Source organism: Netta rufina (genome assembly GCF_964035555.1).
Source record: "Netta rufina genome assembly, chromosome: 22".
NCBI classification, from domain to species: Eukaryota; Metazoa; Chordata; class Aves; order Anseriformes; family Anatidae; genus Netta; species Netta rufina.
In genome coordinates this window covers 1,845,803-1,861,255 of record NC_140146.1, presented here as the reverse complement: position 1 = coordinate 1,861,255, position 15,453 = coordinate 1,845,803, and the positions used below count along the sequence as shown (strand labels likewise).

The 15,453-nt window shown below is 60.0% G+C and overlaps 3 protein-coding genes across 9 annotated transcripts in view; all 3 read right to left on the bottom strand.

The window, feature by feature from the left end:
- TMEM82 (transmembrane protein 82) lies at positions 1-2,726 on the bottom strand (the record flags this gene model as incomplete). The annotated part of the gene is made up of 5 exons (XM_084300081.1): positions 1-241; positions 1,250-1,658; positions 2,128-2,302; positions 2,501-2,573; positions 2,648-2,726. 5 exons carry the CDS (start codon positions 2,724-2,726, stop codon positions 18-20), a joined length of 960 nt encoding a protein of 319 aa, XP_084156207.1. The 3' UTR covers positions 1-17.
- Positions 2,727-3,120: 394 nt separating this feature from the next.
- On the bottom strand, positions 3,121-5,293 carry SLC25A34 (solute carrier family 25 member 34; the record flags this gene model as incomplete). The annotated part of the gene is made up of 5 exons (XM_084300008.1): positions 3,121-3,303; positions 3,386-3,520; positions 3,653-3,805; positions 4,134-4,199; positions 4,817-5,293. The coding sequence occupies 5 exons, from the start codon at positions 5,291-5,293 to the stop codon at positions 3,121-3,123; spliced, it is 1,014 nt and encodes a 337-aa protein (XP_084156134.1).
- Positions 5,294-6,781: 1,488 nt separating this feature from the next.
- The window catches only part of PLEKHM2 (pleckstrin homology and RUN domain containing M2), a 30,443-nt gene continuing 21,771 nt past the window's right edge, over positions 6,782-15,453 (bottom strand). For all 7 annotated transcript variants that reach the window (XM_084300150.1, XM_084300155.1, XM_084300154.1 and 4 more), the window contains 13 exons: positions 14,984-15,218; positions 12,972-13,757; positions 12,592-12,661; positions 12,400-12,490; positions 11,075-11,139; positions 10,657-10,745; positions 10,117-10,249; positions 9,384-9,574; positions 9,029-9,094; positions 8,343-8,502; positions 7,879-8,058; positions 7,682-7,798; positions 6,782-7,293 (listed from right to left, as the gene is read on the bottom strand). In XM_084300150.1, the coding sequence (XP_084156276.1) occupies positions 7,156-7,293; positions 7,682-7,798; positions 7,879-8,058; positions 8,343-8,502; positions 9,029-9,094; positions 9,384-9,574; positions 10,117-10,249; positions 10,657-10,745; positions 11,075-11,139; positions 12,400-12,490; positions 12,592-12,661; positions 12,972-13,757; positions 14,984-15,218 (2,321 nt within the window). In that variant the 3' untranslated portion in view covers positions 6,782-7,155. The remainder of the gene's footprint in view (positions 7,294-7,681; positions 7,799-7,878; positions 8,059-8,342; positions 8,503-9,028; positions 9,095-9,383; positions 9,575-10,116; positions 10,250-10,656; positions 10,746-11,074; positions 11,140-12,399; positions 12,491-12,591; positions 12,662-12,971; positions 13,758-14,983; positions 15,219-15,453) is intronic.

Genomic DNA, 15,453 nt, shown 5'->3' with positions numbered 1-15,453 from the left:
AGGCGGGCGCCAGCCCCTCACCGTGGCCTCGGGGCTGCGTCGGGGGCACTCACCTGCCGCCGGCACGCCTCCAGCAGGACGCCGGCACGGAGCAGGCACCAGAGCTCGCCCAGCAGCGAGAGGAGGACGTGCAGGATGTCTGTCCAGCGGCCCACGGTGAGGAGGAGGATGAAGAGGCCGCCCATGCGCACCAGCACCGTCTGGTAGACCGCCTGCCCGCCTGCGCTCGGCCGCTGCTCCTCTGCGGGGACACGGAGTCAGGGTGGCCTCGTCCACAACCAGGCACAGCAGGAAGTTCATCCAACTTTGGGTTGTCCCCAAAACTTGGAGGACTCAAGTGACCTCCTGGTTGAGTCACCCCCCAAATACGAGGTCCTTATTGCAAAGGCATCCCATGTGGAAATGACCTCCCAGTTGGCTTGTTTCCAAAATTTGGGGGGGACCCAAGTGACCTCCTGGCTGGGTCATTTCCAAAATTTGAGGGACCCACATGACATTCCAATTGGGTTGTCCTTTGGGGTTCCTATTGCAAAACCACCCCATGGGGAAATGTCCTCCTGGTTGAGTCATCTGCAAAATTTGGGGGAACAAATGACTTCCTGATTGGGTTGTCCCCAAAATATGGGGAGACTCAAATGACCTTCTGGTTGGTCTGTTCCCAAAACCTTAGAGGGAACTGTATGACCTCCAGGTAGCACCATCCACAAAATTTGGGATCCATATTGCAAAGACACCCCATGGGAAAATGACGTGTCAATTGGGTCATCCCCAAAATTTGGGGAACCCAAATGACCTCCCAGTTGGATTGTCCCCAGATTCTTTGGGGTCGCTATTGCAAAGCCACCCCATGGGGAATCATCCTCCTAGTTGGGTCATCCCAAAAATATGGGCGACCCAAATGACCTCCTACTTGGGTCATCTCCAAAACCTGGGGGACCCAAATGACCTCCCAGTTGGCTTGTCCCCAGAACTTAGGGTCTCTCCTGCAAAGCCACCCCACGGGGAAATGTCCTCCTTGGCTGGGTCATCCCCAAACTGTTGGGAACCCAAATGATCTCCTGGTTGTGTTGTCCCCAAAACTTGGGCTCTATGTGGCAGAACCACCCCAAGGGGGAACAACCTTGCTGGTTGATCCCCACAATTTGGGGTCTGTATTGCAAAGCAACCCCATGGGGGCTGGCCTGAACACCGGGTTGTCCCCAAAATTTGGGTTCCCCCAAGACTCTACGATACGCCGCCCGCCCCTCACCTTGCATGTAGATGACCAGCAGCGTGTAGCAGATGGTGAGCGGCGTCCAGAAGCGGACGGCCTCCGCCGTGGAGAGGAAATCGCGGTTGATGAGGGAGACGGCAGCCAAGTCGGCCACGGTGAAGGTGATGACCAGGGCTTTGCGCAGCAGCCGGGGGATGTGGTGGCCGGCGGTGAGGAGCAGCATGCAGACGCCGCAGTAGCGCTGCCGGCTGTGCAGCTCGTAGAGGCTGCAGGTGTGGAGCGCCAAGCGCCGGGCGTGCACGGCCAGCAGCCCCGCCAAGCCTGCCGCCAGCGCCAGGTTGCTCGTCCCGTGGGGAGCCCCTTCCAGCAGGAAGCTGAGGCCGCAGGACACGCCGCAGCCCAGCGAGTACTGGCACAGCAGGAGGAGCTGGCTGCTGTGGGTGCCCTGCGAGAGCGGGACGGCGCCGTCAGGAGCTGCCGAGGTTGCAAAGCCGCGAGAGAAGACGCGGGTGCCGAGCCCTGGCTGGGTTCCGCCGTGCTGCAGCCCCCACGTTCCCCATGCCTGCAGCCCTCATCCTCCCCATGGGTGTTGCAAAGCAGCAAGAGGGTGCGCCACTGCAAAGCCACGTGTGTTCTCCTCCATGCCACATCCCCTGCCCTGCCCACGGGTGTTGTGACGCAGTGAGGGGCCATGCCCAGCCCCTGCAGCCCCCGTGGGAGTTGCAGAGCAGCAAGGGGCTGCACCATTGCAAAGCCATGCATGGTTTCCTCCCAAACTCAACCCCATCCTCCCCATGGAGGCTGCAAAGCATCAGGGTGCTGCACAGCTTCCTCAGTGCCGCAGGGCACTGTGAGCAGTGAGGGGCTGTGCGGCTCCCACCCTGCCGTGCCTCAGTTTCCCCGGCCCCACTCACCTTACTGAGGGAGAGGAGGGCGGACACGGCACGCAGGGAGAACTCGAGCACCACCAGCGCGGCCACACGGGAGCCCACCAGCGCCAAGACACCCGTCAGCACCAGCACCTGCAGCAGCTCCAGCGCCCGCCGCTGTGCCCCGATTGCTGCCTTCAGCTCCTGCCTTGCCGGGTCACTGGTGACAGCAGGGGGACACCAGGATGGGGTTGCCCACAGCAGGGAGAGGGAGAGGAAGGCGCAGCCCCCAGCATCCCTGGGTCCCCTTTCACCACCCATGGGTGCTTAAAGCAGCTCCTAAAAATGGATCCCAAAAGCAGGTGCCCCAAGAGGAGAAGCCCCAAACCAAATCCCAGGGGGAGGGATGGGAGCTTACTTCAGACACTGGATGTAGAGATAAACCTTCAGGAGGCTGCAGAGCACCGAGACAGCACAGGCACCAACCAGCCCTGTGGGGACAAGCAGCAGGGGGTCACCGTGTCCCCCCATCCCCATGGCCCCGTGCCGCCCCGCGGGCTCTCACCTTGCAGCAGCGCATCCAGCAGAGCCCAGCCCCACGCCAGCCCGGGCCACGCCGGCAGCCAGGACCCCAGGGAGAACATTTCTCAGTGCGGAGCAGCCGCGGCGCAGCCAGGCCCTGGCTCAAAGGTCTGCGGGCGGAGGCTCCCCGGGGCTGGTAAATCATTGCCGACGGAGCCGCCAGGCTGGGCGCAGCCAGGCTCGGGCAGCACCTCCAGCCCCCGTGGAGGGGAAATTTGGGCAGCGGCAAGGTTTGAAATGGAGCACACACATCCTTCCTCGCCCCCCCCGGCATTGCTGCTATCCTTCCCGGCCCCGCTCGGTGCATTTGGCCAAACCCTCAGCCTAATCCTGCAGCCCGATGTGCTGAGAAGGCCTCGCACAGGATCCCAGCCCCCAGCCCCAGCCCCCCAAAGACCCTGAAGCTCCACCGAAACAGAAAAAAAAAAAAATCCCTTTATTAACCGCCGCCAGCTCCTATGGCCCAGGGGGCGGCTGCTGCTGCACCATCTTCCTGAGCTCGTCCCAAAAGAAGAGGCTGAGCACGGTGTGGGGGCCGAGGCGGAGGTAGACAGCGCCGATGCCCTTGTACAAGCCCAGCAGCCCCTCCTTGCTGGAGATCTGCACAAAGCAGTCCCAAAACCCCCGGTACAGCTTGCCCTGCGGAGAGAGGAGGCGGCTGCAGCTCCTCGCTGGACGCATCCTGGGGTGAAAAAAAGCCGAATTCCCCACAGGGCCTTACCGCGCCGTCGGCGTCCACAGGCTGGTTGTAGAGACGAGTGCTGACCACGTCGAAAGGCGTCATCGTCACCGCCACGGCCACGCCGCTCACCATGCCCCCCGCCAGCACCGCGGCCCAGCTGCCCTCCCCGAACCACTGCGGGAAGCGGCGGCCGTCAGCCGAGCCAGGCATTTCGGGGGCCGGATCCGGTGCATGCCGGATCTCACCGGTGCTGGATACTGGTGCAGGATCCTGCTGGATACTGGTGCAGTATCGCTGGATACTCACCTGGTGCTCGCAGACCCAGTCCTTGGCGGAGGCGAAGGTGGCGAGCTGCGCGGCCGAGCCCACGGCCACGCGAGGCACGGCGCCCGTCACCCCCCGCCACAGCCCCGCCACGCCGTGCTGCCTGTAGATGCTCTCGAAGGCACCCGAGATGCTCTGGGAAGAGGCAAAATTTGGGGTGAATGGGAAAGGTGATGGACCCAAACCCCTTTGGCTTTCACCCACAAAGCCACCGCGGGGACCACACGGGTGGCACTGGGCCTGGTGTCGCTGCACCCCACAAATGTCACGTGAATTATTTCTGAGCGCCACCTCGCAGCCCGCGCTGTTTATTTATAGCACCCGTGTGGGTCGAGCTGCCAAACAGCAGCTTTAAATAGCCGCTGGCCAAAATAATCCATGTCACCCCCCCACCTCCCTGCTGCCGGTGTGCGCATGGCAGGAGTGCCGCCGGTTCGTGTCTCCTGACCCCGACCCCGCTCACCTCGTGGTTGTGCTGGTGGCCCACGGCCACGGCCGCCAGCGTCTGGGCTTGGAGGTGGGTCTTGACCTGCGGGGACGGTGACACCGGGTGACGGCAGGTGACAAATTTCCCCTCCTCCCCCCTTGCCCCTATGCTAAAACACTAGAAAGGGCTTGGTATCCCTCCTGGGGCTTCAGCATCTCGCTTTAGTGCCAAAAAAGCAGCTTTTGGGGTCAATCTGAGCCCCTCCAGCAGATGTTGTGTGCCCAGATGTATTGGGGAGCGCAGAGCTGTGCCCCTCTCCCCAGACTTCAAACCCCACTTTCCCCTCCCGCCCCAGGGCAAAGGGCCCCGTCGGCACCTGCAGTGCCCTCACCTTTGAGCCGCGACTGCTCTGTGCCCCAAGAGAGGGAGAGACCCCCCAAAACGGGGGAAAGCACCCACATTTCCTTACAGTGGGTGCTCTGTGTGAGGGTTTCCAGGAGGAGGGGGGGGTGACAAACCAAGGGGCCGGGGGCAACCCTTGGATGGGGACAGCGGGGATGCTGAGCACACACAACGCAGCCCCTCCGTTTCGGGGACAAAGCCGAGCCGGGACAAGGACAGGGGACATGCAGAGCTGGGATGCTCAAGGATCCGGGGGGGGGGCTCCCCAGCCCCCCAACCCCCCCCGGGCAGCTCTGCCGCCCCCCCACAGCACTCACCAGGTACGCGGGGCTGCCCACGAAGGCCCCCACGGCCCCGGCCACCGCCCCGGCGACCACGGTGCCACCGGGCCACCCCGTCCAGCCGGCGGCCAGGGCGCAGGAGTAGCAGTAGAAGCGGACTCCGTTCATCAGCCCCTGGTAGAGGAGGCCGGCGGCCAGGCCCTTCTGCAGCCCCCGCAGCCCGTCGGCCCTGCAGACGGCCCCCGCCGCCCGCAGCACGCCCCGGTAGGGCCGGGGGTAGGTGCCGGGGGCGCGCAGCTCGCCCTGCAGCTGCAGCCGCGTCTTGACCACCTCCAGCGGGTTGGTGAGCACGCAGGCCATGCAGCCGGCCGCGGCCCCCAGCACCAGGTCGGCCGCCGGAGGAACCCCCCCGGCCGGGGAGCCCTGGGGGCCGGGGGCTCTGCTTTGGGGGGGACAGGGGAATTCGGGCAGGGCGGCGGGGAAGGGGGCGAGGGTGCCGGTGCCCGCCGCCATGCAGCACCTGCCCGCCGCGGGGACGGCGCCAGGCTCCACCTTCCTCGCCCTGCGGGCACCGGGGGGGGGCTCCGAGCACCGCCCCTGGGCGAGCCCCCCCCCCCCCCCGCCTCGGGTCCGCACCCACCCCGCCGCCGCCCCCCGGTTTGGGGCCGGGATATAGGGCAGAGGTCAGCCGGGCGCTGCGCCCCCCCCCCCGCAGCCAGATCCCCGCTGGGTGCCCTCCCCCCGCGTGACGCGGCGCGAATGGGAGGGAAAAAAAAAAAAAAAATCCGCCCAAAACGCCGGGGAATTAAAATTAAGGCCCGGGAGGGGGGGTCCGGGGGCGGCCCCTCGCCTTCCCCCCGGACGGGCACCGGGGGGGGCACCAGGACGGCCCCGCTGGGGACCGCGACGGGGGCTCGGGGGCTTCGCCCCCCTCCTGCTGCTGGGACCTGAAATCGGAGCTTTTGGGGCTAAAAGGCTGCAGGGGACACTGCGCCCCGCCACCACCCGCTCCCTGATTTTACAGCCGGGGCTGGGTTTCACCTTGCGGCCAACGAGGGGGTTATTGGGGGGGTGCCTCGGCGCACGGTTAAAGCCGCTGGGGGCTCGGCCCCTTCCTCGCCATCCTCCTCTTCCTCCTCCCCTGCCGCAGCGCCTCCGGCTCCCTCCATCAAGCCAAAACGCAGCTCAAAAATCGCCCCGAGGAGGAACGCGAGGGGACCCCAGGCAGCCACAGGGCGCAGGGCCAGGTCCGAGTTACCAATGAACATTTATTTGGGGAGGGGGACAGGAAGCAGATGTATATACAGATACATTCAGTCACATACGTTTCCTCCCAGAAAAAAGGCTTTGTGAACATATATTACATGAGATCTCTGTATTATTGTTTAAAAGCTCAAACAGTGCCCCAAGGGGCTCACTGCAGAGGGCAGGGGGATGGGTCCAGCACAGGGCTGCTGCCTCTGCTCCCTCGGTGGTGGATGAAGTGAGCCAAGAGCCCCAGGCAGGACAACAACAGCCCTTAGGACATTTGAAGAACACGGGACTCGATCCCTTCTCTCCCTCGGCACGTGGGGCTGGCTGGGTTTTGTCCAAGTACATGTCCAAGCCTTGAGCCAGCCTCTGCCATCTCCTAAAACCGTACCGCTTGTAAACAGCCACGATATTCAAAGCCAAACTTTTGGCCCCATTCCCTCTTCCTTTCCCATCGTTCCCTGCCCGCCACCTCAGATCTCAGCCTCAGCACAGTGATGTCTGGATGCACCAGCTCCAGGTGAGATGTTCCCATGCCCGGAGGTGGGCTGGGAAGGAGGAGACGAAGCGGTGCCGTACGTGGTGATTGTATTAGCAAGGAGAAAACATGCACGGTAGTGATTTAGTGTTCCTGTCTCGTCACGTCCGCCACCTACCCTGTTCTAAAATGAACAAAGCCTCGCTGACTGCCACTCCTGCTGCGAGAGGTGGGTGCCCAACCCCAGCCCACCCCGCTCCCACCCTGCCCTCCCTACCAGTACGGTATTCCTTGAAAGGCAAATTATTTTGCCCCGTGGCAGACGGATGACGAGCAGGGTGCAGGGTGTACAGGGAAAGAGGCCAAGCTTGGCCTCGGCTCCAGCATGGCGAAGTGTCTGGTCACCACGTGCCTCTCCCTGCGGCGGCACCGACAATGTGCTGCACGTCCCCGGCTCCAGGCAGAGTGTGGCGGGGATGGGGTGCAGGATCCTCACCTGCAGGCACGTTGCTGGTGGGGACTGAGCGATGGCGGGAGGGTTTGGGGTGCCAGTTGGCCACAGGGCAGATGGTTACAGGCTCCGTGCTGTGCCCGCTCTCTGAAAGCGCCTCAGGGCGTCCCACCAGCTGTCCTGCCCCTGCCAGGGCTAACACCAGGGGTCCCGCTCCGCTCGTCCGCGGCACAGGCTGTCGCTGCGCTGCCAGGCGCTGTTGATGAGGCTCTGAGCGTCCTCGCACTTCTTCTTGACAGTGGCATCCAGAATGGCCTTGTGCAGGAGGTCGACCTGAAATGTGCAGAGCAGTCAGGCACGGATAAACCAAAGCTCTTCCCCCTCATTACAAAGCCGCCTCAAAACCAGACACAAAAAGTCCTCTGTGTCATGAATACTGGGGACAGAGGGGGACAGGGCCGACCCATCTTCTTTCCCACTTCCTTTGTCAGTGCTGGATGCTCATGGCCTGGCTTGTTGGGGGCCTCCAACATTTCCCCTGCTCTAAATCCCACATCCCGTGGTTACACAGACACAGCTTTGTGGCTCTCCTGTCTCTCGCAGGAAGGCTGGGTTTGCTCTGCCTATAGGCAGGGAAAAATTCACCCACACCTTCCTCAGAGCACACGGTCCCCACTTGCCCTGCTGCTGTAGGAAGGGTGTGACAGCCTCGCACACTCACCTGGTAGATGTTCCTCCACGCAGCGTTCAGCGCCGAGAGGAACCTCTCCAGTTCTGTAGTGCAACTAAAATAGAGCACCCAGGGGGGCAGGAACTGCTTGCGGTCCTGAGCAAACTCCTGAACACCGAGAGAGAAACCAGGTGTTACTACCACAGTCCTAGCCCAGCGCAGGGCCAGCCCCTGAGCACCACACTCACCAGGATACAGTACTCCTTGCCGGCCTCTGTGGAGATGGCAGTGATGTCTGTCAGCTCCATGGTGCCCAGTGAGCGGAAGAAGCTTGTCTGGCAGTCCTCGTGGCATGTGAAGGCCTTCTGGTCCGTCAGTACAAGGCAGCAGGGGACACAGGGTGTAGGGGCAACACCCTGGGGGATCACCTGCACAGGGTGGGGAAGGGGAGTTAAAACCTGGCAGGAAGGGGCCCTGTGCCTCTGGTGAGGGAAAGCCCTCCTGGCTCAGGAGAAAACTGCCCCCTCTGGACCCCAAAACATCACTCCCTGGTCCCTTCCGCATCTCCACCCTGGCTGTGCTCAGGCTGAGCTTTGCCATCCTGGGGATCTGGATTCCCTATGATGGGAAGAGCCATGGAGGCTGAGCCCAAAGGGGCTCCGGGTGAAGGAGGGGTCGATCTGCCCACGCCTGCGGCCAATCCCCGGCTCACCCCTTTGGAGACAGCCTGGCAGAAGTACTGCATCCAGTCTGCCATGTCCTCCTCGTTGTCGGCGCTCAGCTCCAGGGAGGGCCGGTCGGTCAGGATCACCTGGAAGGAGTGGGGCCGGTCGGTGGTGTTGGAGCGCCGGCATCCCCCGCACTGCTCACCGCTGGGAGAGAGGACGGAGATCAGCAGGACGGACCAGCCAGCACTATCCTAATAGCAGCCCCTGCCTCCACCCGCCCTCCCGGTGCTGTCTACCACCCCCGTTCTCTGCAGGGGCTGCCTTCCCATCTGCCACATCCCTTGTGGTTGCTCCAAGGATGGCCTCCATCTCTACACATTGTAGTAGAGCCAGAGCTGAGTTTGGTGCAGGTGTCTCAGTGTAGCTGTTGGAGGAGGATCTCAGCCCTTCAGAGGCCAGCTCCCCAGCAAACAGGCAGCTTGGCACGTAAAAAGCAGGAGGAAATGAGCCCATCTCCAGCTGCATGCATCAACCCTAATCCAAGCAGGAATCTGCGTGCATCCAGGAGCAGGGAGTCCTGCTACCCAGCCACTGACATGCAAACGTCCTGCAGCATGGCCTATATCACCCTCTGCCCCAAAGCACCTCCCTGAACATCCCAAGGAGCTACTGATCCCAGATCCTGCGGAGCCCTGCCGAGCCTGGGCACTATAACCCACCAGCTACTTACCCCATGTTGATGGAGAGCAAAGGCGTGACGTCGGTGCGGTCGGGGTACTGGTACAAGATCCCATTGCTGCCATTTAGGAAGATGAAAGATGGTCACTGGAGGCAGCTCAGCTCTGCTGGTCCCACAGCCACTCCTGCCTAGCCCTCTACACACATAGCCCCACGGGGTTGTGTTCCTGCTGGCAGCAGCCACAATGGGGGGCTTCATCTCAGCCTCCCAGGTGCTGAGATGGGCTCTGTCCTCCTCCCAAGCTGCTCCTGGGCAGCAGGAGTTTGCAGCAACATCAAACGGGTCTAATGTCTTCTCCAATGAGCCCCAACCAACTCCAGCCTCCACCCGTGGCCTCGGCACCCACCTGAGCACCACGAAGCAGGTCTTCCACTGCTCTTTGCCCAGGTACGAGGTGCCTGCCTTGTAGTGCAGGATGCCATCCTTCGTGACCGTGTTTTCAGCAGAGGTGTAGCTATTGGCAGAGGGTCCCAGTGCCTCATCCATGGGGTCCTCCCAGTGAACAAGGCCGTAGAAACGCACCACCACATCGCAGGCCTGCGAGAGACAGGCAGAGATGTGAATGGGAGGGTCACAGAATCACACAGAATCACAGAATTTCTAGGTTGGAAGAGACCTCAAGGTCATCGAGTCCAACCTCCAACCTAACGCTAACAGCCCTCCACTAAACCATATCCCTAAGCTCTACATCTAAACGTCTTTTGAAGACTTCCAGGGATGGTGACTCCACCACTTCCCTGGGCAGCCTGTTCCAATGTCTAACAACCCTTTCAGTGAAGAAGTTCTTCCTAACATCTAACCTAAAACTCCCCTGGCTCAACTTAAGCCCATTCCCCCTCGTCCTGTCACCAGGCACGTGGGAGAACAGGCCAACCCCCACCTCGCTACAGCCTCCCTTGAGGTACCTAAAAAGAGCGATAAGGTCACCCCTGAGCCTCCTCTTCTCCAGGCTGAACAAGCCCAGCTCCCTCAGCCGCTCCTCGTAGGACTTGTTCTCCAGGCCCCCCCAGACTTGTTCTCCAGGGTGTTTAGTGTGACACTGCACCATGTTTGGAGACAGCCGTGACAGCCAAACTCACCTCGCACTTGGACTCCTGGGCCACGAATTTTGCAAGTGCCAGCTTCTCCATGGTGGCATCGGTGAGGATACTGGGGTAGGGGGGCTCTCGGCACCCCTTGATCATGGCTGACTTCAAGGAGACCAGAAAGAACCTGAGAGGGAGACAGATCCCTGATTAGGCCAGGGCAGACAGCCCCTCATCTACTTCACATGCTCTGATGCCAAAGTGGTTCCCCTTTCATGTGGAGCTCTGGTCTTCCAGACTGAAAGGTCTGGAAATCAGCTTACAGACCAAAGACAACTGGCTGCAAGGTCTGAGCTTCGGGAAGATGGGTGAGACAGCTGGGGGATGGACACCCATCCCGAACCCAGACCTCAGTATGACCATGCAAGTCACCTCCCTCAACCAGTAAGGCGAAGAAAGGCTAGTGGCAACAAAACAAACCCCAAATCCCTGCTGGTTGTAGGACATTTGTTGTGAGGGGGTGTTATAGGAGTCTCTTGTGCTCCCACGCCCTGGGAGGAAGGTGTCACGGCTCGCCGTGTGGTACCCACTTACTCTGTGAGAGCCACGTCCGCGGTGTCGAGCAGGAACTGCTTCCTCCGATTGGTGCACACCAGGGTCACCGTCTGCTGATCCAGCCCAACCTGCGCCACATACGACCGGTTAAGGAAGCGAGACGGAGGACAAAGGGTAGTGAAGCAGGGCTGAACCTGGCATCCTGGCCCCAGGGAAGGAGGTCAGCAGCTGCTCTGCTGCCCATGCAGAGACACAAACAAGCTGGGCATCCACAGAGGGGGCATGTGATGGGGGAGCACTTTTAGCTCTCTGTATCTCAGGAACTCACTGGCCAAAACACTCCCCATGGACAGAGAGCCCCACAGAAACACCCCACCATGTTGCTGCTGACATCTCTACAGCCAGAGAGGTGGGCACTGACCGCTGCTCTCCCCCTGCTTCCCCCCCCAGCACTCACAGAAATGTAGTCGAGCTCATTGTAGGAAACAGCCTCCTCCACCATGTACGGCTTCTCCGCTGCCCCTGGCACAGAGACAAAGAGCAGCATGAATGGGGGCAAAGGAGCCCTGCGCTGCCTGCATCCAGGCCACTGCACAGCAGCAGCGATGGACCTGCAAGCCCAGCCACGGCCCCAGCAGCACAGAGCTGCAGGGCACGCGTCCCAGGGCTTCCTGGGGGACAAGTTAAACAGAGCTCCTTGCTGTTACTGCCATTGCTCCTGGGGACATGAGGGAACTGGCAAGGACTGATGAGTTATAGAATGGTTTGGGTTGGAAGGGACCTTAAAGATTCCAACCCTCCATGCTACCTCCCACTAGATCAGGTTGCACAAAGCCCCATCCAACCTGGCCTTGAACACTTCCAGGGATGGGGAATCCACAGCTTCTCTGGACAACCTGTGCCAGTGCCCCACCACCTTCATAGTACAAAATTTCTTCCTTATCTCTAATCTAAACTACCCCTTATCCTATCACCACACCCCCTGACAGTCCCTCCCCAGCTTTCCTGTAGCCCCGTTTCGGTACTGGCAGGCCGTTGTAAGGTCTGCCCAGAGCCTTCTCTTCTCCATGCTGAACCCCAGCTCCCTCAGCCTGTCCTCACAGGAGAGGTGCTCCAGCCCCTTGATCATCTTTGTGGCCTCCTCCGGACTCACTCCAACACACCCATGTCCTTCCTGTGCTGGGGGCTCCAGAGCTGAACACAGTGCTCCAGGTGGGGTCTCACGAGAGCAGAGCAGAGGGGGACAATCCCCTCCCTCGCCCTGCTGCTTTTGATGCAGCCCAAGGTACGGTTGGCTTTCTGGGCTGCACACGCACATTGCTGGCTCCCACTGAAGTTCTTGTCAAGCACCAGCCCCAATCCATTCTGCTCTCAAACCATTCTCTGCCCAGCCTGTATTTATGCTTGGGATTGCCCCAGCCCAGATGCAGGACCTTGTGCTGGCCTTGCTGAACCTCATGAGGCTTGCACAGGCCAATCTCTCAGCCCTGCCCAGGTCCCTCTAGGTGGCATCTCTTCCCTCCAGCATGTGGACTGCACCACACAACTTGGTGCCATCAGAAAACCTGCCATGGGTGCATACTATCCCACTGTCAATGTCACTGACAAAGATATTAAACAGATGTTACGAAGCCCTAATCACTGAGCAAGCCATGAATCAGGCAAGTGAGCCTCGCTCCCTCCAGCCCTCAGTCCCAGGCCTCCCAGGGGTTATGTCCCAGCTAAATTGAGAGTCCTGCAGGCTGCTGTAGCAGCCCCAATGAGTAGAGTCCAGTGGGATACCTTTCCGGATCAGGTACACATAGCAATCTGTCAGCAGGACGTAGATCAGCTGCAAGTTCCCCTCCATGTGCCCGGTGCTCATTCGGATCATCTGCGTGGAGAGAGGAGTTCTCAGCACACAGCTAACACAGGTAGAGCAGGCCCTCTGCAGGAGATCGATCAGGGTCCCCACCCTAGTTGTGCCCACCTTACCCTGAACAACTGTTCCTCGTTCTCCCGAAAGACATGGATCATCAGCAGGAGCAGATGGTTGTTATCCACCCTGTGAAGAGAGACAGAAGAGGCTGAAGGACGGACACAGATTGTAGGGCTGGGCAGGTCCAGGAAGGGCAAATCCCCTTCCTTAGTGAACTTGTGCATTATTAGGGCATCTGTTGTCCCCTAAGGCCACGACCATCACCTTGTGACCCCTTAAGCATCATCTTTATCCTGGAAAAATATGGGTTTTGCCCTCCCAAACAGAGGGCAAAGAGAAAAGCACCAGCTTGAGCACTGGCAGTTGTTCATGTTTGGAAGACGCACTCTGTGCTCGCATGGACTCCGTACATTGAGCTGAGCAAACCCATCCTCACCTGAACTCTGAAGGGTGAGTCAGCTCTGAAGGGCTGCCCTGACCTTCCTCCACCCCAGAGTCCTCAGCGCTGCTCAGGGAAGGGCTGGGCTGCTCCTTCTTCTGCTCACGGACAGCCTCAGGATTGGTGGGGGCTGTATGACCACTTTGGGGTTCAACGCTCACCCCTCCAGACTCTTCTACTGCCCCAACTGCTTCTCTCTCTCCGCTTTCTTCTTCTTCAGGAGCCTCAGGGCTACCAGAAACATGTGGCGGTTGGCCAGGCCCTGGAGTGTCATGGTGGCCACCACCTGGTGCAGCAGCGTTTGGACTCTCAACGGTAAAGCGGTAGAAGTCCATGGGGGCTGAAATCCCCTCACTAAAGTCGCCAGAGGACGATCCATCTGGGGTCTCCCCTGGCGTGCCAGTCCGAAAGGACTGCCCGGGGGGCTCGAGGGGGGCGTTCCAGCCGCCCGGGTCCAGCTGCCCATTGAGCCTGTCCATCACCTTGCTCAGCGGCTGCCCCACGCTCTCCATGGACGTGTCCTTCATCTCAGGGATGCGCAAAGCCAGCTGGCTGAGGGCAGAGCGCTCACGACCCTCCTCCTGCCCACCCGGGCTCGGCTCCCCAGCCGGGCCAGCAGGACCGTCATCCCTCTGGGAGTCTTCTCTGTCGCTCAGCCCATTCACGCCGCTGTCTCCACTGGCCTGCTGCGTGCTGGTCTTGGGCACTGTGGGCACAGGTGTGTTTGTTGGCTCCTCTGGCTTTGCTTTCTTCTTCTTGCCTGTTTTCTTTTTCTTGGCTAACCTGCATGGTGAAAGACCAGCACAAATATCACTTGTCTTTGTCTGCTTAGGCCGTGCAAAACACAGGTAGTGGTCCAGGGTCCTACCCTTTTTCAACAATCTTCCTCTGCAATTTTCCCTATCACAGAGAAACTTGCATATCAAGAACATTGCTCAGTGTGCAGCCACACAGAGCCCCACTGCCTCAGTCTCCATGCCAGCCGTCACAAGGAAGGCAGACACACCACAAGGTATGGAGACAGTTTCCCACCTATTTAAAGAAAGAAGAGAGGCATTCCCTTGCTGGATGCACCTTGGGTTTCCTTTAGCTGCAAAACGCATCACAAGTGGATACAGAGCTGAACTGGTGAGGGGGGAATCACTGAGAACAGGACACTGGGGGGGGAGAAGGGTTCTGGAGAAAGAGGATGTGGGAATGCCATGTCCCCGGCTGCCAGAAGAGGGAGATGCAGCCTGCAGCCCGCTGTAAACGAATGGCACACCAGGAAATACTCGGGCCTTCCACAGCACCAAGCTGCTGCCAGGTCACTTCGCACTGCGGTCCTCTTGTTTGGGAAGCAAGCACGGTGTGGCTCCCTTCCCACATGTCTGCCAGAGCACAGGGTGCAATGTACCTCATCTCACAGATGTCTGCTCTGCACCTCCCAGGAAAAACAGGCATGAGACCAAAGCACAGGCCTGCTGAGCTGGTTTTGGGGTGCCTCCATCCCCAGGCATAAGCAGACAGAGCCTTGTACTTTTTGTCTAGGTTTAAGGGCTCAGAGGGACCCCTAAGGCTCTCCTCTGCGAGGAGTCAAATACCGGCCAACAGGTCTGTGGACACATCTCCCCCAACAGGTTTAGCCCCAGCTTATTGACAAACAAGAGGAAGGATGGAAGATCTAAGACCCAGAGTTACTGCAAACCTGCCACCCACTGGAGAAAGCTTACAATAAAAGCCCACAGAGTCCTTTGAGCTCTCTAATACAGACTGTTGGGCAAAGGTGTTTCTGCTGAGCCAGTCTGTAGCTCTACAGCCCCAAGGAACCAGCCCTGCTAACACTTACAGAGGACCACCTGGTGTCTAGAATTAAAAACAAAACAAAAAAACCCACTGCCTCCTGATTTTATGAAGGCTGCATAACAGATAATGTCTCTGCTGGGCTAGAAGGGGGTGACACATCACCAGTCCCTAGTGACAGATGACTCTGGAGGGTGTGTTTCTAGGCCAGGAAGCTCTGTCCCCACCTGATGACCTCTAGCTCTGTGCAGCTCTCGGACTGGTCTGTTCCTTCAGGGGTAGCTTCTGCCTTCTCCTGGGAAGCCGTGTGCACTGGGGTGGTCTCAGTGGAGGACAGCGTGTCAGCTTTTTCCTCATTGAAGGGGTTATAGCGCTGCGTTGGGCTTTTCATGGAGGCCTTGCTGCCATTTGCCTCTGAGGCAGTAGAACGTGGGCAGCTGAGCGTGTCTGTGAGATCTCCATCTGCAAAGACAAGAAGGGAAAAGTGGGATTAGCATCAGCCAGGGCACCCTGTAAGAACTGAATCATGTCAAATAAAGCAAAGCTGCGTGCTGGGGTCTCAAGGCACCAAGTAGTCTCCCCGCTGCTCCCAGAGGCACCAACCCCAGCACCAGCAGAGCCCCGTTGGCTCCGCTTAGCACTTCAAAGATTGCTGCAGACAGCAGGCTCCTTGCAGGGCAGGACAGAGACCAGGGTA